Here is a 25429-nt window from a genome sequence, read left to right as displayed (position 1 = left end):
TTTCATCCTTCGTTTGGTATGGAGAAACATCTTTTCATGTCTTAACTTGTGCAGATCACTACCTGGCTGTGGTTCACCCCCTCACCTACAGGAGCCTCAGGAATAAAAGGGGAACCAGGATCAGAAATGTCTGTATTATTTTCGTCTGGCTGCTCTGCTTTCTGAGGATAGGCGTGTATGTAAATAGTAAAGTAGTCTTCATTCTAGATTTCTTACTGGTGGTTATTTCGCTGCTGATCACGTTGTTCTGTAATCTCTCTGCTCTGCGTGTTTTGATCCGCCCCGGCCCAGGGGAGCCGGCCCGAGAGCGGCCTGACCGCTCCAAGCAGAAGGCCTTCCACACCATGGTGATCATACTGTGCGTTCTGGCACTGAGGTTTGTGTCCAGCCTCATCTGGGCTGGAATCTTTGTAACACAGATGGTGAAGAATGAATGCTTGATCTTAGCGGGAATAATCTGGTGCAATCTGCCAAGCAGTCTTGTGCTTCCTCTGTTATTTCTGCACAAAAGGAGAAAGTTTGTGTGCTGCAAGAACAAGAAGTGAAAGGATTTATTGGGGATGCTGCGTTATTCTAGCACTAGATTCTCCCATCTCTACTCTGCTTGATGATGATATGCAACCAAAAGGCTCGGCTGAAAATGTTGCATGTGTTGGAACATTTCCAATTCCATTACTGATATCTGGTTTGCAAGTTCGGTAGCTGAGCCGCTGTGCTAACATGGGAGAGATTTGCAAGAGATGTGTTTTCCTTAGAAGTGCGTCAATGATAAGTAAGTTGCGATATTTGAGTGTTTACTGCTGCTAATTGAGTGATTTGAAGTTTATTCGTTTGCTATTATTTCACCTGTTGCTAAGTCCGAGCTAGCTGCTATATGTGTGTATTGTAGAGCGTTGTGCTGAACATACATATCTACTTAGCGGGAGCAGAAGCATGGTTATTAGTTAACTTGTCTTAGTTTGCTTATTAATAGTGATTTAGAGGTTGAGATTATTTAGGTTTTATATATTTCCTTCTTAGGTCATCTAAGGTATAATAACTTGGTGTAATGTGTAATGATAGGACACTTTGAACTTATTTTCTGTATTTTTGTTTATTCTAGGAAACCACACACACCCTCACCCCGACACACCGAAACACACATTTATGCCCATCCATGTTCAATTGGATCGAGATCCGTAATACAGTTTGGAATACAGAACAGTTAAAGGGATCCTGCCTCCATCTGCTTCACCTCATCCTGACATCCGTGTAATAACATCGATCAAATCTAAACGGTCTGCCATAGCATTCCTACCTGAAGTTTAGTAAAAATCTCTCATAAATGATAGTGGTCGGCTGTAGGAGCCTTGCAATTTTTGCCTTGCAATCGGTGGATCGCCAGATCGATCCCTGGTCTACCTTTGAGATTTCAGTTTGGTGTATAACAGGCATTATTAAAAAAGAAACGAAAATATCACACCAGCATTCTGTTCTTTGTAAAAATTACTTTTGCAGTCTGGTTTATGGTTTTACATTGTAGATATAAACATAAGCAAAATTAGTAATTTTGGCCGATTAGTACCGTTAAGTTTAGGGTAATTAACTGCTGGCAATATTACAATATTTTTTTATGAATTCTACAATTACTTGTATTTTTACAATATATTTCTGTGTTTTCTACATTTCATGACTGTCTAAATCACTTGAAATATATGTTTATTGACTTACGGTAACTCCATGTATTTTCTACGGTAATAAAATGTTTTGGATATGACAGCCAGTAACTGTTGGTATTTTACCATTTTGTACTGTAAATTTACGGAGTTGTTTTTACAGTGTTGTCTCCACCCTTTTTAGCCTGTTTTTTAAATTTGTTTTTCTGTTGTGTTATACATCATGATTTAATTAATAAACAAAAAACAGCACTGAAGAAATGTTTTGTTGTGATTAAATCGTATTTACTGTGAGGCCACTAAGTTGTTGCATTCACTTTGAAAAGAAATAAATGTGCACAAAATCCAACTTTTATCTTTTGTGTTGCTTTAGGATTATATCTGAAACCTCCGGTAAGACACTAAATAACTACAATAAAGCAATTTGAGATTGTTTAGTGATCTTGCATGAAACAGTGTCAACCAACATGTTTGGCTGGAAAAATTTTTTTAGCCTTGATACTTTTGCTAGTATCTTTGGATTGGAGAGACACACAACGGTTAAAACACAGACTAGAAGGAAATTCTAACCACCATCTGCAGAACATGAAGCTTATTTTAGATGCATCTAGCAGGAGTTTCCACCTTCCAACCTCGAGGGCTTTTAACCTGCAGCCTCGTGACATTTCTTTCTACAAAGGCGTGTCCACTTGCAAACAATGAGCAGCACTTAAACGCCTCCCTCACAGGTGAGGCTATGATGACAGGCAGACTGTCACCACCCCAGTGACGCGGCACTTCCCCATATTTCTCTATCAAACGCTTTCACATTTCATTTCGCTGTGAAGCAGAAAGATTTAAGGTAAGATAATAGCCTCTTTGATGCTTAACTTGTCTTTTACAGGTTTATTTCTTGTAATTATCTTTACTTGTATTATATACATTAAACCAAAGAGGAAACTAAAGTCAGTTCTGATTTTGTATTCGCTGCTTTATGCAGAAAAAAAATAATCGCACAGACTGGTGAGAGAGAAAAACCAGTTGGTGCAAATACAAGCCTCAACTTGGTTTACAGTTTCCAACTATTCCAGGTCTCTTCAAATCTATTTCCTTATTCTTATTTGTTGTATCATTACTACAAATATTATAATATTTCCCCATTTAAAAGTGTTGGAATAATTTAATTTCAATCTTCTGTAGTTGGATAACTAGGCCCAAGCAGTGAAAGCACTGCGACACTATAAGACATTTTATAGTTTTATAGAATGTTTCTTATTCTTTCCACAAATTCATTAGATATTTTGAGGGCTAAACAAAATTAAAACCATAGGTGGAAATCCCAGTGGAGATACAAGGAATGTGAACACACCTTTCACAAAGGTGAAACCATCACTGTAAACAGAGATTAGCCTTAAGCTCAGGCTCCTCCCAGATGTTAAAGGAACGACATTCATTGTTTTGCAACACTTCCTTAGGTTGGCATTTACAGAACATTACCTGACTGACTGAATGTTGTTTGGCCAGTAATTCCTGATTAGCAGGTGGTGCCCAGACTTATTTTTACTAAAACAAGTAGCAACTTTTATTCATTATAATTATCAACAGTTTGAAGAGCGTGTTCACAAATATGAAAGTTAACATTTAAAATCATGACATTTCTTTTAAATATTTATTAGGAATATTCTTGCTTTTTTGCCAGTTCTCTTCCTGCTACTTTGTTTGCTGGTTTTGCTGTCTAATGCTGTTAGCTGGTAGTTTTATTGAACAAACAATGTGAAGAAAACAGTATTTGCTGAGCTGAAGTACTGGTGAGTGAATTGTATTCCTTCTCCAGTTTAATATAATCACTCTGTGCAGATTGATGTGGATCTGAACTCAGCATCATGGATCAGAGTGAGGAGCTGAAAGTAGGAGAAACTCTGTCTAAAACCGAGAATCAGAGGAAAACCAAGAGGTGAGATAGATGGCCACCTTTTACTTTTTTGTTTTCACTCAGTCCAAAAAAAGGCATTCACATCAGTCAACCAACTTTACTTACAGAAAACAGTATGAAGATGAACTGGATCTAGAGCTCTGTGAGAATAAATCTGCACATAATCTTATTGATTTTAAATCAAACAAGCATCCAAAGAGGTGAGTTATGTATAATTAATCTGTCTAAACATCTCAATATATACAGCATTTCACAAATGACGAAATTTTTGCTATCAGAAGAAAAACTTTAGTGATTTAATAATTCAACAGGTCAGTCAGTTGATCTGAACTTTGTGAGGTCAGTAAAACAGAACCTGAAAATGTTGATCACAGTTGATTCATGATTTAATTATTAACCTTACAAAATCCTGATTTGAAAAAGATATTTATGTTTATATATTTATGTTTGTCTGGTATTGAAACTTTTTTATTATATAGATTTAAGTTGGACACAAACAGCAAAAGCAGGGGAAAAAATTGCCATGTATTTTTTATATGCACATGTAAAGTATTATTCTCGAACCTCAGTCTTAAAAAGACAAAACATTCATATTTTGTAGGAGCTGTGGGTCTTTTCTTAAGCTGAAATGGTTCTAACTTAATTAGGTGTTCCCATATCGGCAATGACAAAAAGCTTGCAAAACCCCCCATAAAAAACAGAAAAAACAAAAAGCAGAGTACTTTAAGGCCTCACCAAGCAATTTTTAAATAAGTGTTTAAAGATCTCTCCCTTTAGCCAGATTAAGGAGAAGTATCGATTGAGCACATCTGATTTTTATAGATATTTACAGTTGCGAAGTTACCTGATGTCCCACACTGAATGGTCCCTTCTTAAGTCACGACCTACTGATTTATAAAGATCACCAAAGAAAAAAAATCTAATAATATTGTGTCGAATTTATACAAATGCTTACAATCATGTCTGTCGACGGGATCTCCTGGGATAAAAGAAAGATGGGAACTAGAAATGAATGTTGTGATTGAAGATGAAGAGTGGGAGCAAGTGTGTGTAACTGGACATAAACTGACTAACAGTCCAACATGGAAAGAATTTTATTGGAAAATAATCGTTAGATATTTCAAAACTCCATATATTATTTCCAAATTGAATCAAGCTAAATCAAATTTGTGCTGGAGACAGTGCGGACTAGTTGGAGATCACACTCATGTCTTTTGGGATTGCCCAAAGATTAAGAAATTTTGGGAGGGAATTAGAGAGGAAATTTCAAATATTTTGCACACTTATATTGATTGGAACCCCCGGATCTTTGTTCTGGGAATACCCCAAATAATTTAAGTAAAGAACAGTACTTGTTTGGAATCCTTGTTCTCGTAGCCGAAAAAATGATAACAGTATGTTTGTATAAACTTTTACCCCCTACTGTAAATCAATGGAAAGAGAAACTAGTGAACGTTTATACGATGGAGAAAATAACAGCAAAATTAAACTTGTCCACTGACTTATTTAAGAAAAGATGGAACCCTTTGAAGACATATTTCCAATTAATATTGTAGTAAGTAAGATAAATGTAAACACACAGGGACATATTTTATAGGTAGATTTAACACATATCTCCGTTATAATAAAGACAAAAGTCACTCGAGAAAGATTTTTCCTTTATTTCATCCCCCATGTAAAAAATCCTGGATCTTCAGCTCGCCGACTTGTTTGGTTGTTGTTGTTCAACTGTTTGTCTGGTTGTATTGAAAATTGTTGTTTCTGACTTATTGTATTAATCATTGATTTTGAATATTGATCTGATAAAATAAAGTCTTTGTTTAAAAAAAAAAGATCTCTCTTACTGTCTATGATTGTTTTACATGGCAGCCCTCAGCGCTCATATTCCAGCTTTTCAACTGGACAACTGTCAGAAATAGACCAGCCTCCATCTCCAGATGAGTGAGTTGTTTGTAAATGTTTTGTTTTTGTGTATAACTATTTTAATCACTTCAGCTACTTATCAGATGAATACAGGAATCCCAGATGGAATTATGTTTTCACCAGCATCCAACTAGCCTTATTTTTTTATTGTTAACATCCAGGTTAATTTAAATATATTTTCCATTACGCTTTTGTTTGTGTCTATAGGCAGTAGTTTCTATTGTGACATTAGAAAATACTGCCAAGTAACTTTGCACATCTTTTCTTTTTTCAGACACACCTAAGACGCTGTAATGTTTCACTTGTGTCCTGAATGGGTTTCATTTTGCGATTCACCTTAGATTTGAACTTTTCACCATATTAGGTTGATCTTCACCATAAGATGATGGTCTATATTATAGGTTATGTTATAGGATGAGTTCTAATTGCAGATTCTCTTCCACTTCTTCGTGATCCACCAAGAAAGGAGTTACGAATAGCTTGATTTATTTTTCAGTGACAGAAAAATCCTGGAAGCGCTGTCTGAATTCCAGATAAAGCAGATAAGGAGACTTAGTGATGGAGTGAAAAAGTTCAGAAGCATCTGGAAATAAAGAAGTTAGGAAAGAAGTAGTGGGAGAGTACACAGGAATACCAGGAGATGCAATGTATTGTGAAAATAGTGGTGGCAAAGCAGAAACAAAGGGCCAATAATGACCTATATGCTAGGTTGGACAATAAGGAGGGAAATAATGATTTGTACAGGTTGGTGAAGTAGAGAGACAGAGATGGGAAGGATGAGCAGGTTAGGATTTCTAAGGGTAGGAATGACAGATGCTAAGAGTGATGGAAAGATACTTGTAGAATAATGTGTTCTGGTCAGATGAGGCTCAAACCTTTTCTCTACGGTTTACACTGTCAAAACAAATGTAGAAAAAAATATAAGTTTAATCTGTTGAAGTTCACTGGTATTCTAAGAAATACTTTGCTTCTTAGGATTAATTTTATCATCTGTCAAGATCTACAAATAACTTGTTTATTTTTGCCTGTTTTGCGTGGAGAGCTGGAGTGTGATAAAAGTCTTTATGATTCCTCCACAGAGTGAAGATCTCAGAGGTCCCTAGTGGTCAGAATGCCCAACATCAAACATCACTGGGCTCCATATTTATGGTCTGTATATTTACATCTACTGCTTTCTATATGTTGTGTTCATATGGTCATCTCTATGCTACAAATTGTGAACTAGTGGATTGTCAGTCTGACTTATGGCCCTTTTCCAATAGAAACTAGCAGGGCAGTTTGAATTGGCTCAATTCTGTGCAGGTGGTTTTCTACTTCCACTGAATAAGAGCTCTAGTAGGCGATGCCAGCGTCAGCACAATGTGAACTGTATGTGACCCAAACACAACGTCCTTCATTTGCAATGATATATTTTGATATATATGTTGAAAATTCTGATCAGTCTTTGGCTTTTGGTCAGACTCAGTCACTGTTGTGAGTTTTTGGAAATGGTGGATTGGATTATTGTAAGGGAGTCATGTAATGTGGCCTCTGACTTCACTCTCTAACCAATCAGAGACCATCAGACTTCTGTCACGTTTTTCTGGTACCACAAAACAATTACTAGTGGAAAATCCTAGCCTGGATCAGTAGATCAAGCAGAAAACAGCCATAAAGTCTCTCCCATGTTTTATGGAAGAGATTTTCCTCTTCCATAAAACTGTTTGAATCCAAACAGTTGACACATGGTTTCGTGGTCATGAGGCATTCATATTCGTAAACACCTTTCAAACAGTGCAGACTACCTGTGGGAGCCCCGTCCCATTTCAGTATACATCCTATCCGATGGGGCTCCCACTCTTTCCCTGCATCCTCTATTTTGCTTTTATAAAATGGTCATGGAATTAGTGCCACACTTTTCTTCTGTTTGATACTTTTTCAAGTTATTAAAAGGTTTTTACTGCGTCAAAGCATGTGGGCCTCAAAATCTGACCATTCGCCAGGGTGGAGTAACTTCCATATACATCACAGCTGCATGAAATATTATGTGTGTCATAACAAACCACCACTGATCACAATTAGTGACATCACATTAGCCTCACCCTCTTTGGACAGGATGTTGACTGCTTTCCTGCTAGTTGTCTTCCTTTTACTCTAGGATTCATACAGGTTTAAACCTGTTTCTGATTACATACATTTACCGAAAAATATATAGTATCCACCCTATACTTTACTCAGGGGCAACTTTACCTGAGTGAAGTTGCCCCCCACACCTTCTTCAAATCAGACAAAATGGGTGTCAAACGTTTGTGCAGCAAATTCTTTTGTTTGTGACACTATCATTTTAAAGATAAAGAGAAATGTTTCTAGAGGTCATGAAAGGTCAACCAACCTTCTTCAAATCAGACAAAATGGGTGTTTGATTTAATATCTTCAAAGCCAAAACTGCACAAATGACAATTTTTTTGTTGCACAACAAGCATCAACTTAGCCAAGCTGAGTTTGTGCAAATAAATAAATAAATTTAAATGTGAGCGGGGGAAGGGGAGTGGTTGACCTCTGATGACCCCTGGAGAACATTTTTCTTAATATCTTTAGAATGATAGCAGCACAAACAAAAAATGTTGCTGCACAAACCAGCACAAATGTATTTGAGTTGATTGACACCATTTTGAAGAAGGTGGAGGGGATGGGTGACCTTTCATGACCTTTCATGATTGTAAGGACAATCACAAAAGAAATATTTCTTTTTATCTTTAAAGTGATAGCGTCACAAATGAAAATTTCTGCTGCACAAATGTAGCACAGACGTTTGACACCAATTTTGTCTGATTTGAAGAAGATGGGGGGGGGCAAGCTTCCCTCAGGTCCACCACCTTAATGATTTCAGTCTATTTTATCTTTTTACTGTTTTAGGAGCTTAAAAAGAAAATTTTCACTTTTGTGGAAAATGAGCTGAAGAAGATCCAAAGGGATCTGGGTTCAGATTACCTAGATGTTCCAGAGGGGAATGAGGATGATGACGTTTTAGAGGGTGAAGATACAGAGCAAATGAAGAGGAGCAGAAAAGCTTTTGAGAAAATCATACAACATTTCCTAAGACAGATGAATCAGGAGGAGCTGATCAACTGTCTTCAAACCAGTAAGAAAAATTTCTCTAGAGAGTTAATATGCTGCAAGATTGATAAGTAAATTTATTTTTCAATTTATTCCTTATGTTAGAGTTAGTTTGGTTTTCATGGAGGGCATTAAAGACATTTAGTCAATAGGTAAGGTTTCATGTCTGGGCCAAGTAAAGTCCAATTCTTAAAACTTATACAAAGTTGAGTCTTTGTCTTCAATGTTATACATGCTGGTTGGTTGCTGTGTGAACTTCTAGTTCATTGAGACATCTGGCATTGATGCTATGTGATGCCTCCTTCTCCCATATGCTTCTTCAGCATTGTTGAAGAAGCATATGTGGTTCCACTTTAGGTGGGTCTAATCTCATTTTGATACCTACCACAGAGAGGAGTCTTAATGGAGGTGGGGAACATCTTGTTTGTTTTTCTGACCCCTGCTGCTCCAAAGCAGCTTTTGATGGTATCTTCATGGTTCTTCCTTAATTGCATGTCTGGTGCTGTCACTGCTGGTTTATTTCCGAAATAAGAGATTGTTTCAGCATTACCTACTAAAAGGTATAGAGATTCACATGGTTCACAACTGAAGGATACTTACCTGAAGACTAGTTGTAGGAAAGCCAAAACAATTGTACAATGATATTGGTGAAGTCACATTACCTTGTTTTGTCTATTGGTCAGACAAAGGAAGGAAAGCCAAACAAATCAAAGAAACATGACACAATGAAAAAGGTCAAGATCTTCTCTCTCTTGTTGGACCCCCTTTAGCTTTGATTACAGCACATACTTGCTGTGACACCATTTCATTGAGCTTTTGCAACCTCACAAGATTTATTTCCATCTAGTGTTAATCTGCCTCTCTTCTTATCCTGATGGGCCTATCATTCTGGAAGAGAGTAAATTTGGACTCATAAGATCAATTGACCTTCTTATAAGTCACTATAGAGTCCTACCTTCATGCTGCCTTACAAGTTAAACTTTTCTCCAGTTAACCTCATTGATTAAAGGTTTTCTTATGGCTACACTACAGTTCAATGCCCATCAGTTCCCTTCACATTGTGGAAATGCTCGTTCTTAGGCCTGACTTCTACTGATCTTTTCCTTTGATTTGATTTAACTGAACACATAACTGATCACCAATTACAGTCATTCAGGGTTTTGTTTCCTTCCATTTAAAAAAATGCGTTAGACAGTTTTAACCCAACTTTAGTAGTCTCTGGATCTCCTTAGATGTTTCCTCTGCTTGATGCCAATGATTTTACCCTTCTAAAACAGACTAACATATTTTCCACAACAATAGGACGTGTCTTTCCACATGGCTGTTTAAAAAATGAGAAGCTACTCATTGCATCAGTTGGGGTTAAATAACTTGTTGCCAGTTGGAAGACAGTTGGCTATGAAGTAACCATCCAGTAGGAAACTCATATTTTCTCAATTATAATCAGATTTTTTTTTCTTATGGCCAGACATTAGGATTTAAATAATTGGTTCTTAAATGTTTTGTTTCATGGCTTATAAAAGATAAATTAAGCAGAAACATATGTGTAATTTCTACATATACAGGAAAGTTTTCAAAATGAAATATAAAACAAGTGAAAAAAAATCCATTTTAATTATTTTACTTTGTTTGCATTCTTTAAGGATCACTCATCACATGCCAACAAACACTAAAGTCAAGCATGAAGAAGAGGTTCAAACATGTGTTTGAAGGAACTGGTAAATCAAAAAAACCAACAGTTCTGAACAGAATCTACACAGAGCTCTACAGCACAGAAGGAGATTCTGGATATGTCAATAAGGAACATGAGGTCAGACAGATTGAATCAGTGTCCTGGAAACCAGACAGACCAGAAAAAGCAATTAGACACGAACACATATTTAAATCCTCACCTGGAAGAGACAAACCAGTCAGAACAGTGATGACAAAGGGAGTGGCTGGCATTGGGAAAACAGTCCTTACACAAAAGTTCACTCTGGACTGGGCAGAAAACAGAGTCAACCAGGACATCCAGTTCACTTTTACGTTCATGTTCAGAGAGCTGAATCTGTTAAAAGATGAACAGTTCAGCTTAGTGGATCTTGTTCACCGCTTTTTTAGAGAAACCAAAGGAATCTTCAAGTTTGAAGATTTAAAAGTTGTATTCATCTTTGATGGGTTGGATGAGTGTCGACTTCCACTGGACTTTAAGAAAAATAAGATCCTGACAGATGTAAGAAAGTCCACCTCAGTGGATGTTCTTCTGACAAACCTCATCAGCGGGAACCTGCTTCCAAAAGCTCACCTCTGGATAACCACACGACCTGCAGCAGCTAATAAGATCCCCGCTGAGTTTGTTGGCAAGATGACAGAGATCAGAGGATTCACTGACCTAAAGAAAGATGAATACTTCACCAAAAAATTCAGATATAAGAAAGAGGCAAGAAGAGTAATCTCTCATGTAAAGAAATCCAGAAGCCTCCACATCATGTGCCACATCCCAATCTTCTGCTGGATCACTGCTACAGTTGTGAAAGACATGTTGAACAAGAAAGATGGAGAAGAGCTGCCAAAGACCCTGACTGAGATGTACATTCACTTCCTGGTGGTGCAGGCCAAACTGAAGACAGCTTCACACTGGAGCGCAGAGAAACAGAAGATGATTGAGTCCCTGGGAAAACTGGCTTTTGATCAGCTGCAGAAAAGAAACCTGATCTTCTATGAATCAGACCTGGCAGAGTGTGGCATTGATATCAGAGCAGCATCAGTGTGTTCAGGAGTGTTCACAGAGATCTTCAGAAAAGAGAGAGGGCTGTACCAGAACAAAGTCTTCTGCTTTGTCCACCTGAGCGTTCAGGAGTTTCTGGCTGCTCTTCATGTTCACCTGACCTTCATCAAATCTGGAGTCAATCTCCTGGTAAAAGGTGAAATGAAATCCAAGGATTTAGAAAAAAGAAACCATGAATCTTCAAAGACAGACATGTACAAGAGTGCTGTGGACATGGCCCTAGAGAGTCCAGATGGACACCTGGACTTGTTCCTCCGCTTTCTACTTGGTCTTTCACTGGAGACCAATAAGCGTCACTTAAGAGGCTTTGTGGCACAGACAGAAGAAAGTTTAGCAATTAATAAAGACATAGCCCAGTACATCAAGGAGAAGTTGAATCATCATGGTGTTGAGAAAAGCATCAATCTGTTCCACTGCCTGAATGAACTAAATGATCAGTCTCTGATGGAGGTAATCCAACAATCTTTAACTACAGGAAGTCTTTCAGCACACCAGCTGTCTCCTGCTCAGTGGTCAGCTCTGCTCTTCATCCTACTTTCATCAGAGGAAGCTCTGGAGATGTTTGACCTGAAGAAATACTGTGCTTCAGAGGAAGCTCTTCATAGACTGCTGCCAGTAGTCAAAGCCTCCAGCAAAGCTATGTAAGTACAGATCAATTAAATCAAATCAGTTTTTTCTATTTCATTGTACAAACTAGTGAACAGCAAAATAATGAAGTATTTCTCTGGAAACTATGTAAAAACTATGTGAGAAAGCAGCATAGATACAATGACAGAAAGTTGCTTTTACATGTTTTTACTGTTGTATTTTATAACTTTGAGACACTTATGTAAATTAAATGTATTATTATTATACCTCAAACTCCATGCCTTCAATTTCTTTTATGACCAATTCACTCTCCAATACTCTCTGTGACGACTGCCGCTAAGACATGCAAAATCCTCATTAGAAGAAGATGGCCTGCAGCACTTTTCAATGTGCAATCAGTGGCACACAGTTGTTGTAGGTTGCTTGCAACATGGCCACTCACTACAGAAGTGATTCTTTTTGTGCGCACAACTTTGTTTTCCTTATTTGGAATCTTTCAATCTTTCAAGCTCAGGACCATAGTGCATCAGCCCAGATGTAATCTGTATGTATCCAGACCCTAAGATCATCAGGTAGCATAGAGAGACTCCTACACAATGACAGTAGTAATTAACCAATAATGACATATTATGTCAGTGTCACACTATGTGTCAAGTTCTTTTTTAAACTGTGCAACTTCCCCACTTGAAAAGGGATGGATGACCCCATGCAGATTCTTAATGGCAGGGATTTTACTCGAAGGACCAAACAGTTTTCCTTGCTTTTACTTCCATTTATTTCAGTGTATGGACATATTCACCATTGATCCAGAGGATGCAGGTAAAAACCTTTAAACAAACCCAAAAAATAATAATTACTAATCTGTATAAATTAATTTCACTTAGTTGCAAATTATATAAATAATACCAAGCAACCCATCACAAATTAAATATACAAAATAATCAAAATTAAATACACAAGTAACTAAACTTATGTTAACTTTAACTTAACTTTAAAGTGCATTCCAAGTTAATATTTACATTTCATACACATACATTTCTTAGCATACAAACATCTGCTTCTCAACATTAATAATAAATATTTATCATAAATTTAGCTTTAAATTATTCTTTGAAGTTGATGGTAAATTAACAATTGAACTTGTTACCCAAATCCATTTCATCAATGCAATAATCAATTCAATCATAAAAGTCCATCAGTCAATGAACGGCAAGCGTCGCCGCTGCAATCCACCACCTCAGTTCAGCTGTCACTAATGATCCGATCGGCCAAACTGGATTGTAGACAACTTTGCGGTCCGATCTCATAACAACACAGTTTATATCTTACCGGCTGCCTCTCTGCTCATCTAAAAGATCATCCAGTTGTACACAGGTTGACTAGGATCTGTGATTCAAAAAGTCCCAAACTCCTGTCCTCTTTGTTTGACGGCTTTAACTTCCGTCTTCTCTTTTTTTCCTTGTCCGTCCCGCTTTTAGGTCCGTGTGGGAACGCACAACTTTTTTTTTTTTTTTTTTCTTCTTTCTGATTTGACTTCACACCTCCCACTCGATCTTTCCATTAATCAATGGGAAGATCGCAGCCCATTGTCATCTTGGTACATCTGGAGTTTTTTACTCTTTGGTTTGACTTTCCATTTGTTCCTCTACAGGTATTAAGACAATGAGCCTCCTAACATCCCTGTGAAGAATGGTGGTCTTGACTTTGTCTTTCTTTGGTGGATGAGTTGGTCTTTGCTTGACATGTCTTGTTATAGGGGTGCAATAACTTGGGACAACCTGGACATTTACGTCCCTCACAACACCCTTCTTGTCAGGACTTGCACTTACAACTTTGCCCAGCATAAACTGCCCTCTAAGCGCATTTTGGTCACACAACCAGACGATGTCCCCAACAGCCACATTTCTCTGAGAAGTGTGCCACTTACTCCTCACAAAAAGGTTAGGACCAGCCAGTTGCCTCCAACTTTTCCAGAACTTAGTAACCTCATTTTGCATAGCTCCAAGTCGTTTGAATGAATAGCTGGAAAAATCAAACATTCTCATATCACCACTCTGAGATGCTCGTCCAAGCAAAAGACTGTTAGGTGTTATGTACTGAATACAACCCTCTCGACTTTGTATTCTCGCATCAATTGGGCGCTCATTTGCAAGATTGGCAGCGTTGTACAGAATTGTATGAAATTCACTGAAAGTCAGTGTAAATTCTTGACCAAGACTCTGGAAAGCTTTTTTCACAATGCCAACAGCAGCTTCAGCAGCTCCATTTCTGTGAGGTGAGTCTGCGGGAAGGATTTTCCACACCCATTCAGTCCCATTCTTTGCTGCTGCTTCTTCCAAATCTGCTCTGTTTTGGGTGCTCAGGTACCTATACAGCTCCTCCATAACTGGTTTTGCTCCAACAAAATTGGTGCCTGCATCAGACCAGATCTTCTGTGGGTGACCTCGAATTGCAGTAAATCTCTGATAGGCCATCAGGAAACTTTCAGTGGAAAGCGAGCTTGCCAACTCAGCGTGAATAGCTCTACTGGCCATACAACAAAAAACGACTCCCCAGACCTTAATCGTCACCCTTTTCTTGACGTCATCTCTGACATAATAAGGTCCGAAGAGGTCGACTGAAGTGAACTTAAAAGGAGGTGCAGGCTCAGCCCTCTCAGGCGGCAAATCACCCATCAACTGCTGACACTTCAGAGCTCGAGCTTTCTTACAGACCATACAATTGTCAACAATCTTTTGGGCTATCCTTCGTCCTTTTACAACCCAGGCTTTTCTCCTCATCCTCAGTAGGGTTCCAGCAATTCCATCATGTGCAGCATTGTGAGCTTCTCGGCCCAACAGTGTTGACACCCAGGCATCATGGGGTATGATGGGAACTGCAGCTCTGTCTTCTCTAAAGATCTGTATCCTGCCGCCACAGACTAATAATCCAGACTCTTTGTCTTGATAAACCACCAACCTATCTATGGTTGTGTTGGGAAAGTTGGCACCCATCTGAGCAGCAAGAAAAATATCCCTGAGAGCATCCTCTCGTTCTCTCACAGAGATTACCCCTCTTGAGCAGACTGCCTCCCACTTTGGTTTAGCTGCAACTTGATTTTTCTTAATGAATCTCTTCGCTGCTCTCCAAACCCAGACAATTGTCTTGACCAGTCGTGTCAGACTGCTAAAGCGGCTAACATCTACCAGATTCTGTATGGATATTGATGGCCGCTGCTTCTTTGCTAATACCGCTGCTTGATTTTGCGGTAATTCTTGTTTGAGCTCTGATTCCTTTATCCCAGTCCTTGTGGTTACAGCAATGAATGCCTTCTTTTGCAACTTGATGATGCTCCCTTTTGCATCAATGGCAAGTTGTTTAGATGATTTAATTGGCCACTTTTCAACTGGAGATTTTAGAAATGCTGGGCCTTGTTGCCACTTAGAGTCAATATCAAGATCTTGAGGACTAGCTCCTCGGGTAATGATGTCGGCAATGTTTTGATTCCCAGGAATCCACCACCAATCTTGGATTCTTGTGTTGCTCTGGATCTCTCCAATCCTATTTGCAAAGAATGATTGAAACCCATAGCTTTCTCTTTGAATTGCTCCAAGAACTGTTTGACTATCAATGAGGTGATACCACCTCTCAACTTTGATTTGGCTGTGCATCTCAAAGTACTTCTTTAGTCGTGATGCAAACACTGCTCCGCACATCTCTGCTTTAACAGCCTCACCTTTTTGTTCCAATGGAGTAAGCTTAGCCTTGGATTCCACCAGCCTAATGATTGGGTCTCGGGCTGATCCCCACCTCAGATACAACACTGCTCCATAAGAATATTCACTTCCATCTGAAAACGTAATTGCTAAAGGGTCACTGCTGTTATGAAAGGGAGTTAATGCTCTGCTAAACTGGATCTTACTAAGCTGGGTGTACTCTTCAAAGAGCTTGATTGCATCTTCTCTAAGGTCACTTGAGAGTGCTAAATCCCAGGTGTCTTTTACTTGGCTACTCACATTCTTTGCCTCTTGGAAAGCTTTCCGCACCAGGATTGCCCCCTTCTGTTTTGCAGGAGTTACTAAGCCAACGGGATCATACAGACCAGACACCTGACTGAGGAGCTCTCGCCTTGTCAAAGGGTTTGGTGTTTGACTTCTGATTTGGTCCAACTGGAGGTCTTGTCCAAGTCGCATCTTTTTTTTCCTCTTTGAAAAATTTATGCTGACCATGACATGGAGTTTATCCTCCTCCACAATGTACCCCAGACCGAGTGCTTTATTGTCCTCATCCCGCATTTGGTTTGGTAGAACCATGGTCTTTACTTTCACTTCATCCTGCTTGTTGTTACAATTTTTCCTCCCACTTTGCCCAGAAAACACCCAAGGTTTGAGTTTGAAACCTCCAGCTTTGAGAATGCACTCCACATTTTCTGTGATTTCCTTTAGCCTGTCTGGGTCATTGTGGGACGTTAGAATGTCGTCAACATAGCTGTTATTCTGAAGGACTTGTCGCTCCTCATCAAGATGAATAAATGAGGGTAAACTTGCAGTTTCTCGCATCGCCAACTGTGCAATGCATCCTGCAGGTTTATCTCCAATGTTCACTCTTGTAATTGCGTAATCTCCAACTTTTTCATCCTCAGAATCACGCCAAATAAATCTGTGCAGGTGAACTTCTCTTTCCTCCAGCCAAACAGAATTATACATTTTCTTTATATCTCCTAATGCAGCATAAGCTCCTTCTCTGAACCTTAATAGGACAGCACGGATCTGGTTTAGGACATCTGGGCCTTTCATCAGCAGGTCATTCATACTTATCCCTTTAAATTTCTGGCTGCTATTCCACACAAGTCTTACAGGAGTTGTCACTGAGTGTGGATTTGGAGCAATTAGGTGGCTTACATACCACACTGGGCCGTTCCATTTATTGATTGCTTCCTCAGACAATTTAATTGCAGCTCCACGCTGAAGCATGTCATGCACTTGTTCAGTGTAAGCAGCTTTCCAGTCAGGTTCTTTAGCCAGTTGCTTCTCTGTTCTAAAAAATGTAGCTTCGACTGCATTTCTGTTGTCTGGCAGGGATGCTGGATCTTCCAACCATGGGTACCTAGCATGCCAGTGAGGTTCGTCTGTATGGCTGTCTCCTTCATTGTAGGTGAGGCCTTCCTTCACTACCTCAAGCTCCCTTTCTTCAGCGAGCGTCATCGCCTTTCCTCCCGGCTGACAGTTTCCACAACGACATCCTCCACACTTAGGTTCACAAGCCGTGCCAATACTGTCCCATCTCCACCACTCCAAGAAATCTTGGCTTGTAGTTGCAGTCTTTGATGCCTTAAGTTGGTTGGAGACCTGATGAATTAATGGCGGATGCTGTGGGATTTCATGAATGACTTCTTCATATCTCACAGCAGCTGTCCTCATTGACCTTGCAAAATGTGTTTTGGTTGTATGAGCTGTCATGGCAAGTTCCTCAAACAATTCTGGATGGGTTCCTCCAACCACTTTTCCTAAGGGCCCATCCCACAGTACAAGGTTTCCCAAAACTCTAATTCTTTGTGGTGTCAACTGACCTTCCCTGTGGCTTATAAGTAAGCTTATTTCTCTGGGTCTTACAAGTTCATCCAGTGGTACGTCTGGAAAAAATCTTTTCAGCTGCTTTGCTTTAACATGCTTATGAATGTCTGCAATACTGTCAAGTCCATAACAAACAAGCTGATAAGGTTTCAGGGTGCCTTTGGAGGTTTTCACACGAATTTTCAGGAGGTAACGTTTAGTCTCCACACAAACTTTCATCCCTCCAACTCCATGGACAATGAGTGTGATCTCCTCACTCTTGAGGTTTAATCTGCTTGCAGCCTTGTGTGTTATGTAATTTGTATCTGACGCCAGATCAATTAATGTGCCAATCTTTTGTCCAGCATTTGCGGTTACTTCAAGAAGCATCATTAACACTGGCAGCTCCTGCACTCCACTATCCATCAGGAAATTTAACTGATTCTGAGTTGTATTAAAATTTCTAGATGCAGTATTTGAAAATACATCTCTACAATGTTTGGCCAAATCAGGTGACAATTTCTTAAGAAATTCTTCTTGATCTTCAGTATACTTTCTGCTACCTTTGTCTTCTTCTGGGCCAATTCGGTTTCTCCTCTGGGTTGTGTTGCTTTTCTTAGCTTCAGCACTTGGGCATAGATAATAGTGATGTGGATCCTCCCCATTCCTGCAGCTTTGATTCTTGCACAAAAACCCAGGTTTGCAGTATGATTTGTCATCATGTATTTCCAAACATTTTATGCATGCTCCTACCTTCTTAACAGCAGCTCTTTTTTCAGTTAGTGTTAATGTTCTGAACTGTTTGCAAAAATAGAGTCTTTTCCTGTGTTTTCCATCACCGCAGACAACACAGCTTGCGAAGTCATCAATTGCTTTGACTGACTTGGTTCTGGCGTGTCTTTGCTCCATTCGGGTCTCTCGCCTACTTGGTTCTTCTTCTCTCAGTTGCTCTAGTTGCTCATAAATATTTTCTTGATCTTTCAGAAATGCAAGGAGGTGATCAAACCGATTCTCTGGTACCACAGCATTCCTTTTATCAGCTGCATAAACGAGCCACTCCTTCTTCAGAGCTTCAGGAAGCTTGGTCTCAACTGACTTTGTCACCAGAGGGTTTTTGATGGCGCCAGTATTTCCAAGGTCACTTAAATCCTTAAGAGCCTTTTCAACAGCTTGAATCAACTCCACGATTCTTCTTGGCTGGTGACCCCTAACTGCAGGAATTCTCTGTAGCTCCTCCACAATTTCAATTGCAATAGCTGTCTGATTTCCATAGCGGTTCTCAAGGACTTGAAAAATATCTTCTGGAGTGCTATAGGAGGTCAAGCGAAGGTCTCTTGTGATTTTCTCATCTAGACTGTCCAGTAGCTGCACTTTTTTCACCTCTTTTGAACCGGTTGGTTCTCCTTGTTTTTGAAGAGCTTCCCAGTCCCTTTTCCATCTATAAAAATCACGCTTGTTTCCAAGAAACTTTGGGAGAGATGTTGGTTTCAGCTTGATGGTTGGTAATGAATAATTTTGGGAAGCTACAGTTTGCTCCTTTTTTTCTTCATCTTCCTTTAGCTTTACATGAATGAACTCTGCTGTCCTGGAAACCAGCTTGGGGACTGTAAGTTCCAATCCTCTCAGTCGATCTTGGATCTCATCCCGTCTGCCATGAGGGATCCATCTTTTCCAGTGACAATGAGCTTCTTTTGCAGCCTTTACGAGTTCCTTCAGGTGGCTGAGAGTGAAGTCATATGCTTCTTTTTCCACTCCTGGTTTGATAGTGGCAGCATGCTCACATTCTGATTCTGCTACTTGAAGTGCAATTAACAGTTCAGTCCTTCCAAAGGTTCTCCACAGGGTCTCCTGGATTAAGCATTTGATTTCTCTTACTTTTGCTTCACATTCATTTGCAGTTTTTTCCAGGTCAGATTTCTGCTGTTCAGTCAGTGCAGCGTCGTCATCTTCACCCAATTTGGATTCCACTTCTGCGATGAGACTTGCTTCCAGATCATCATTTGCTGCCATTACTTTTCCAGCCTCTATGTTGAGCTTGTTGAAATTGTCCTTTAATTCCTCTTCAGTCATGTCCTCATGCGTCCGAGTTATGTTATTGATCAATCGAGTCAACAACCTCTTTGCTGTCGTTCTCTCCATCTTTAGTTGTTCAACAGACTTCTCATCAGCTGGTTCTGCCATCTTTTGAATCAGTCTCAGTTGTTCACAGATATGAAGCAAACAAATGATGTCAGCTACTGTCTCTTCTTTAACAAGATCCTTCAATTAGTTTCTTTCTCATCAGCAGTTTGTGGTCGGTTTTTCAATGCCGCTGGTTTATACTGTTGCCGGTTTTTTGGCCGGTTTTTACTGTCAAGTTCTTTTTTAAACTGTGCAACTTCCCCACTTGAAAAGGGATGGATGACCCCATGCAGATTCTTAATGGCAGGGATTTTACTCGAAGGACCAAACAGTTTTCCTTGCTTTTACTTCCATTTATTTCAGTGTATGGACATATTCACCATTGATCCAGAGGATGCAGGTAAAAACCTTTAAACAAACCCAAAAAATAATAATTACTAATCTGTATAAATTAATTTCACTTAGTTGCAAATTATATAAATAATACCAAGCAACCCATCACAAATTAAATATACAAAATAATCAAAATTAAATACACAAGTAACTAAACTTATGTTAACTTTAACTTAACTTTAAAGTGCATTCCAAGTTAATATTTACATTTCATACACATACATTTCTTAGCATACAAACATCTGCTTCTCAACATTAATAATAAATATTTATCATAAATTTAGCTTTAAATTATTCTTTGAAGTTGATGGTAAATTAACAATTGAACTTGTTACCCAAATCCATTTCATCAATGCAATAATCAATTCAATCATAAAAGTCCATCAGTCAATGAACGGCAAGCGTCGCCGCTGCAATCCACCACCTCAGTTCAGCTGTCACTAATGATCCGATCGGCCAAACTGGATTGTAGACAACTTTGCGGTCCGATCTCATAACAACACAGTTTATATCTTACCGGCTGCCTCTCTGCTCATCTAAAAGATCATCCAGTTGTACACAGGTTGACTAGGATCTGTGATTCAAAAAGTCCCAAACTCCTGTCCTCTTTGTTTGACGGCTTTAACTTCCGTCTTCTCTTTTTTTCCTTGTCCGTCCCGCTTTTAGGTCCGTGTGGGAACGCACAACTTTTTTTTTTTTTTTCTTCTTCTTTCTGATTTGACTTCACACTATGTCTTAATCTTTTGGCCTTTCTGTTGTAAAATGTTCATAGACCAAGATAAATAAAAAACTGTTGTTTATGTCTGATGTAGCTATTTTATCTTTAGGTGCTGCCTTGAAACCGATTTTGGTGCAGCAGCTCACTTTAAACACATAATAAAAATACTTTTGTATTTATTTTGTCTCTTTAGACTCAGTGGATGTAACCTTTCAGAGGGAAGCTGTAAAGCTCTGTCCTCAGTTCTCACCTGTCAGGATTCTTGCCTGAAGGAGCTGGACCTGAGTAACAACAACCTGGGTGATTCAGGAGTGAAGCTGCTCTGTGACGAACTGAAGAGTCCAAACTGTGAACTCGAAATTCTGAGGTTAGTTCACATTTTAAAATCAGATTAAGCAAGAGTGAAGATGTGCTGATAAAAAATGTCTGAAAATCCCAAGATTCTTTTTAAAGCAACAAAAGACAGAATTTGTAACTTGGTATTTTCATTGAGAAACTCAACTGCATCATAAAAGTATGTGGTGTACTCTAGACCATGTTTGTTGAGGAGTTTAAGTTTTCCTACACAGAAAATCTGGAAATCATACCTTTAGTTGCCTGTCGATTTTTAGTGGTGTTTTAATTTTATATTTTTTAGACTAACCCTCTTTTTCACCAAGAGGTGCAAACATGCAGCAAACAGATGTAAATGTACAGTAAACAACATGAGCTGCAAACACATGAATGATGCAAACTCCAAAACACAAAAACACAAATACAACAGAACAGTGCTGCCATCAAAATATACTGCAACCAAAGGAAATAGAATCAAGAGAGAAACACTGCAAATAGTGAAAACAACAGCAAGTATGAAATGATTCACACTCACCTAACAAAATGGAAGTGCTCCAGGCCACTAGGGGGAGTCAATCAACAAATTGTATGGGACCAAATACGGGATGCCAAGACTTAATGGGAGGCCAGGAAGGAAATAAGGTGTGTTATGCTTGAAACATGGTGATTTTTACATTAATGTTGTACAGATGAATATTTATGTAGGTGATATTTTAATTAATCCAAACTGGTTTGGAGTACTTCCATTTTGTGGAGCAAGTTTCAGTTGTTCATATTTGCAGTTGTTTGTGCTGTTCGTGACCATTTTCCTTTCACTTCTATTTCCCATGGTTGCAGCATGTTGTTTGTTGCTGCTTTTGTTTTGCTAAATTTTATTTTTTTGCTCATATTTTCTATGATTACAACATTTTTTGTTTGTGGCATCTGCTGGCAATTGTAGCATTTGATGTGAAACATTTTAAAACTCATTTTCAATAATAAGAAAATATTCATACACAGAATATATGTAATAAAAGCTTGAAGCTAAAACTTTGTCTGACAAAAAGAATGATGGATGCTGAATACACAAATGTCTTGGTGTAAATGTGGTGTTGTGACACCTGAGCTTTCAATATTCCTACCTTTTCTTCTCCACTGCTGCTGTAACATGAGAAACTTCAAGCCTCTCTGCAAATTACTGATTAAAAATAAGAAGGCAGGTCATCAGTCTTTTGTAGGGTATTATTAGTAAATGTTTTTGCATTGCGCTGTAAAAGGTTATGTTTATTTTGTCTGCAGGCTTTCAGGATGTTTGATCACAGAGGAAGGTTTTGCTGCTCTGGCCTCTGCTCTGATGCTGAATCCCAGGCACCTGAGAGAGCTGGACCTGAGTTACAATCATCCAGGAGAGACAGGAGCTCAGCCTCTGTTAGCTGGACTGAAAGATGCAAAATGGAAACTGGAGACTCTGAAGTAGGGAAACCTCCACTGCAGCTTAACAGTGTGTTGTTGTTAGATACTGGATGCAGCTGTAATCAGCCAATGTGATAAATCTACATTACTGGCATCATCAGTTACATGCTATTACACTTCCTTAGTAAAGCATACAGTCCACTACCAATTTTTCCTCACAATGAAACTAGTTAAAGCATCTTGTTAAAGTATCTTTTTCTTCCACATTTTGCCAGGTTCCAACCAAATTTTAATTGATATTACGTTACACAGCACGGCAATTTAATCAACAACTAAATGTCTCACTGTAACTTGGTGGCACTGATGGCATGAAAGCAAAAAAAAAAATTAAAAATACAAACCTTGATCACAATATTTTGGCATCCCTTCTCTCACATTACTGCTGTATCCCATAAATGGATTGTTACAAACTAAGCTGCAATGTTTTTTTCAGAACTGACTTTCTTTTTCCCACTCTTGCATAAAAACCACAAACATGACATAAAAAGACACTGATGTGACTGATGGGAATCTCTTGGTTCTTCCAGGGTGGATCCTGCTGGAGTCCAGTGGTTAACACCAGGTCTGAGGAAGTGTAAGTGTGTTTTTCATGTGATTTATGATAAAGTGGTATGAACACCTGCCAGTACAGGTGTTCAGACCACCCATTTATTAGTCACGATCAAGGCATTAAAGTGATCAGTTTATTGATCAGTTCTTCAAGCTGATTCATGTTTCTCCTGTCTTTCAGATCCCTGTCCTCTCACAGTCGACCTGAACACCATAAACAAACACCTGAAAATATCTGAAGGCAACAGGAAGGTGACATATGTGGAAGAGGAGCAGCCATACCCTGATCATCCAGACAGATTTGATCTCTATCAGCTGCTGTGTACTGATGGTCTGACTGGTCGCTTTTACTGGGAGGTGGAGTGGAGTGGGAGGGTCTATGTATCATTGAGTTACAGGGGAATCCAAAGAAAAGGACAGACTGATGACTGTTGGTTTGGATTTAATGATAACTCTTGGAGTCTAATCTGCTCAGATGAGGGTTATGCTGTCTGGCACGATTGTAAAAAAGTTTTTAAGTGTTCATCCTCTTCCTCCTCCAAAGTGGCTGTGTATGTGGACTGTCCTGCTGGGACTCTGTCCTTCTACAGAGTTTCAGCAGAGACACTGATCCACCTCCACACCTTCAACACCAAATTCACTGAACCTCTTTATCCTGGATTTGGGTTCAGGAATCGTTCAGGAGTGTGTTGGTGCTCATTTTAGAGTCGTTCCAAGTTAGAGGGAGGAAACCTACTTTACACGTGTTTCATCTAAGATATGTTTTTAGATTAACATAATATGTAAGTAAGTAAAAGTATTTTCATGGCACCTTATACGAATCACAAAGTGCTTCACAATAAACTAATACAACAGTTCAAGAACCAATAATGCATGAAGAACATGAGAATCAATAAATAAGAAATTTATTGATTAAAACAAAAGTCTTTTAAAAGAGAAAACAGTTTGAAGAAGGAAAGCTCCAGAGAAGAGTCAGTGAACTAAAAGCTCTGTCTTATCTTTGTCTTCATCTTAATATAGGGAATCACTGATCACAGCAGCTCAAGGATTTTTTGTTAGGTGATCTTGGGTGACTTAAAAAGTGCCTTCAAATAAAATGTATTATTATTATTATGCACAAATGGGTGCAGAGGGCTTCACAAATGACATTATCTGATGTTTGTCTATGAAGTTGGAAAAAGATTCTTAAGTTGCACTTTAAAGTAAATTATAAGCCAACGTTGTTACATAAAGACTGGAGTCACATTTGAAAAAGTGAAGGATTTTGTCAGAAACCAGGCAGCAGAATTTTAAATAATCGTTCTAATGAGGTTTTGCTAAGATCCACAGAGTTCATTCGGTGATTAAACAAAAACATGAATATTTATTTCCATTTCAAGATGTGAGACAATAGAAATTAGTTCAGCAGATGCATCCAAAGTAAAACCAGAATCAAAGTTTTTGCCAATGTTCTTACCAGACCTCTGGATTCTCCAAGTTTCCTCTTAATCCTTGACATGTTTTTTCCTTATGTACACTTTTCTTTATCTATTTGTGTTAAAACCGGTTAAGAAGTAGTTTTTCTCAGCTGCCGTTGCCTCGCTGAAGACAATATAATGTCTACCTGCATTGTTTATGATTGTTTGAATCGCACCATAATCTAATCTTACTGTAATTAAACTAGTCAGTCTTTCCTGTAATTAAACTAACAAGTTAGCGACATGAAGGGAGTAAAAGTACTTGACAATATTTATCAGTACTGATATGTTATTATAAATGGAACACAAATGTTGTAACACTGTGTGAAATTTAGCTTTTTAATGTCTTTTATTAATATCTGCATTGCATTATTTATCTACACTCTATTACAGTTTGTATAGTGCAGGTTTGGGTCTCCCATTTTTATCTTCCAGTTTTAAAATCACTTTTTTGTTAAGCTTTAATCGAGAAAAAAAACATTTTACTGACTTAGGTAAGAGGTAAACAAAGAATCCCTTTTAATTTATCAAATGAACTGGCCACAATATGAACCCTTGAAAAGATTTCATGTTGATGTTTACAGATTTTTAAATATTGCATTCTCTATATTTGACAATAAAATATGTTTAAATGACTTTGGAGTTGTCTTGATGTTCCCATCACTATGAGTCTGGGGAAAGTACTAAAACTGTGAAAGATCTCCTGTGTGTCAGGTCCAAAGACCAAACATCCAAAGAACCTCAGCAGCTACAGACTGGTAGCACTGACCTTATATATGATGAAAATCCTCAGGAGGCTGGTCTAAAGATGATGGTGCAAAGAAGGATTTTACTAGTGATGTTACGTGATGTGCCGAGGCTTCGAGGCGTGTGTCGAGTAATGGAGGGGGCGTTTCCGTAAAGCGCGTATCGAGGCTTGCTTCATTTAGGGGAG

At 38.7% G+C, this 25429-nt stretch overlaps 2 protein-coding genes across 2 annotated transcripts; one reads left to right on the top strand and one right to left on the bottom strand.

Moving 5' to 3' along the window:
* The first annotated feature begins 2000 nt into the window (after positions 1–2000).
* Positions 2001–25130, top strand: LOC116733433 (protein NLRC3-like). Its single transcript, XM_032584287.1, has 11 exons — positions 2001–2496; positions 3492–3588; positions 3675–3767; positions 5437–5508; positions 6570–6639; positions 8386–8611; positions 10230–11994; positions 20898–21071; positions 22316–22489; positions 23017–23063; positions 23220–25130. The coding sequence occupies exons 2-11, from the start codon at positions 3518–3520 to the stop codon at positions 23741–23743; spliced, it is 3216 nt and encodes a 1071-aa protein (XP_032440178.1). The 5' UTR covers positions 2001–2496; positions 3492–3517; the 3' UTR covers positions 23744–25130.
* LOC116733426 (uncharacterized) lies at positions 13374–20699 on the bottom strand. The gene is made up of 2 exons (XM_032584277.1): positions 20504–20699; positions 13374–20001 (listed from the first exon to the last, which is right to left on the bottom strand). Exon 2 carries the CDS (start codon positions 19651–19653, stop codon positions 13555–13557), a length of 6099 nt encoding a protein of 2032 aa, XP_032440168.1. The 5' UTR covers positions 19654–20001; positions 20504–20699; the 3' UTR covers positions 13374–13554.
* Positions 25131–25429: the final 299 nt, after the last annotated feature.

Source organism: Xiphophorus hellerii, chromosome 14 (assembly GCF_003331165.1).
Source record: "Xiphophorus hellerii strain 12219 chromosome 14, Xiphophorus_hellerii-4.1, whole genome shotgun sequence".
Lineage (NCBI taxonomy): Eukaryota > Metazoa > Chordata > Actinopteri > Cyprinodontiformes > Poeciliidae > Xiphophorus > Xiphophorus hellerii.
The sequence above is the reverse complement of the archived record's forward strand: the minus strand, read 5'-3'. Positions and strand labels throughout refer to the sequence as shown.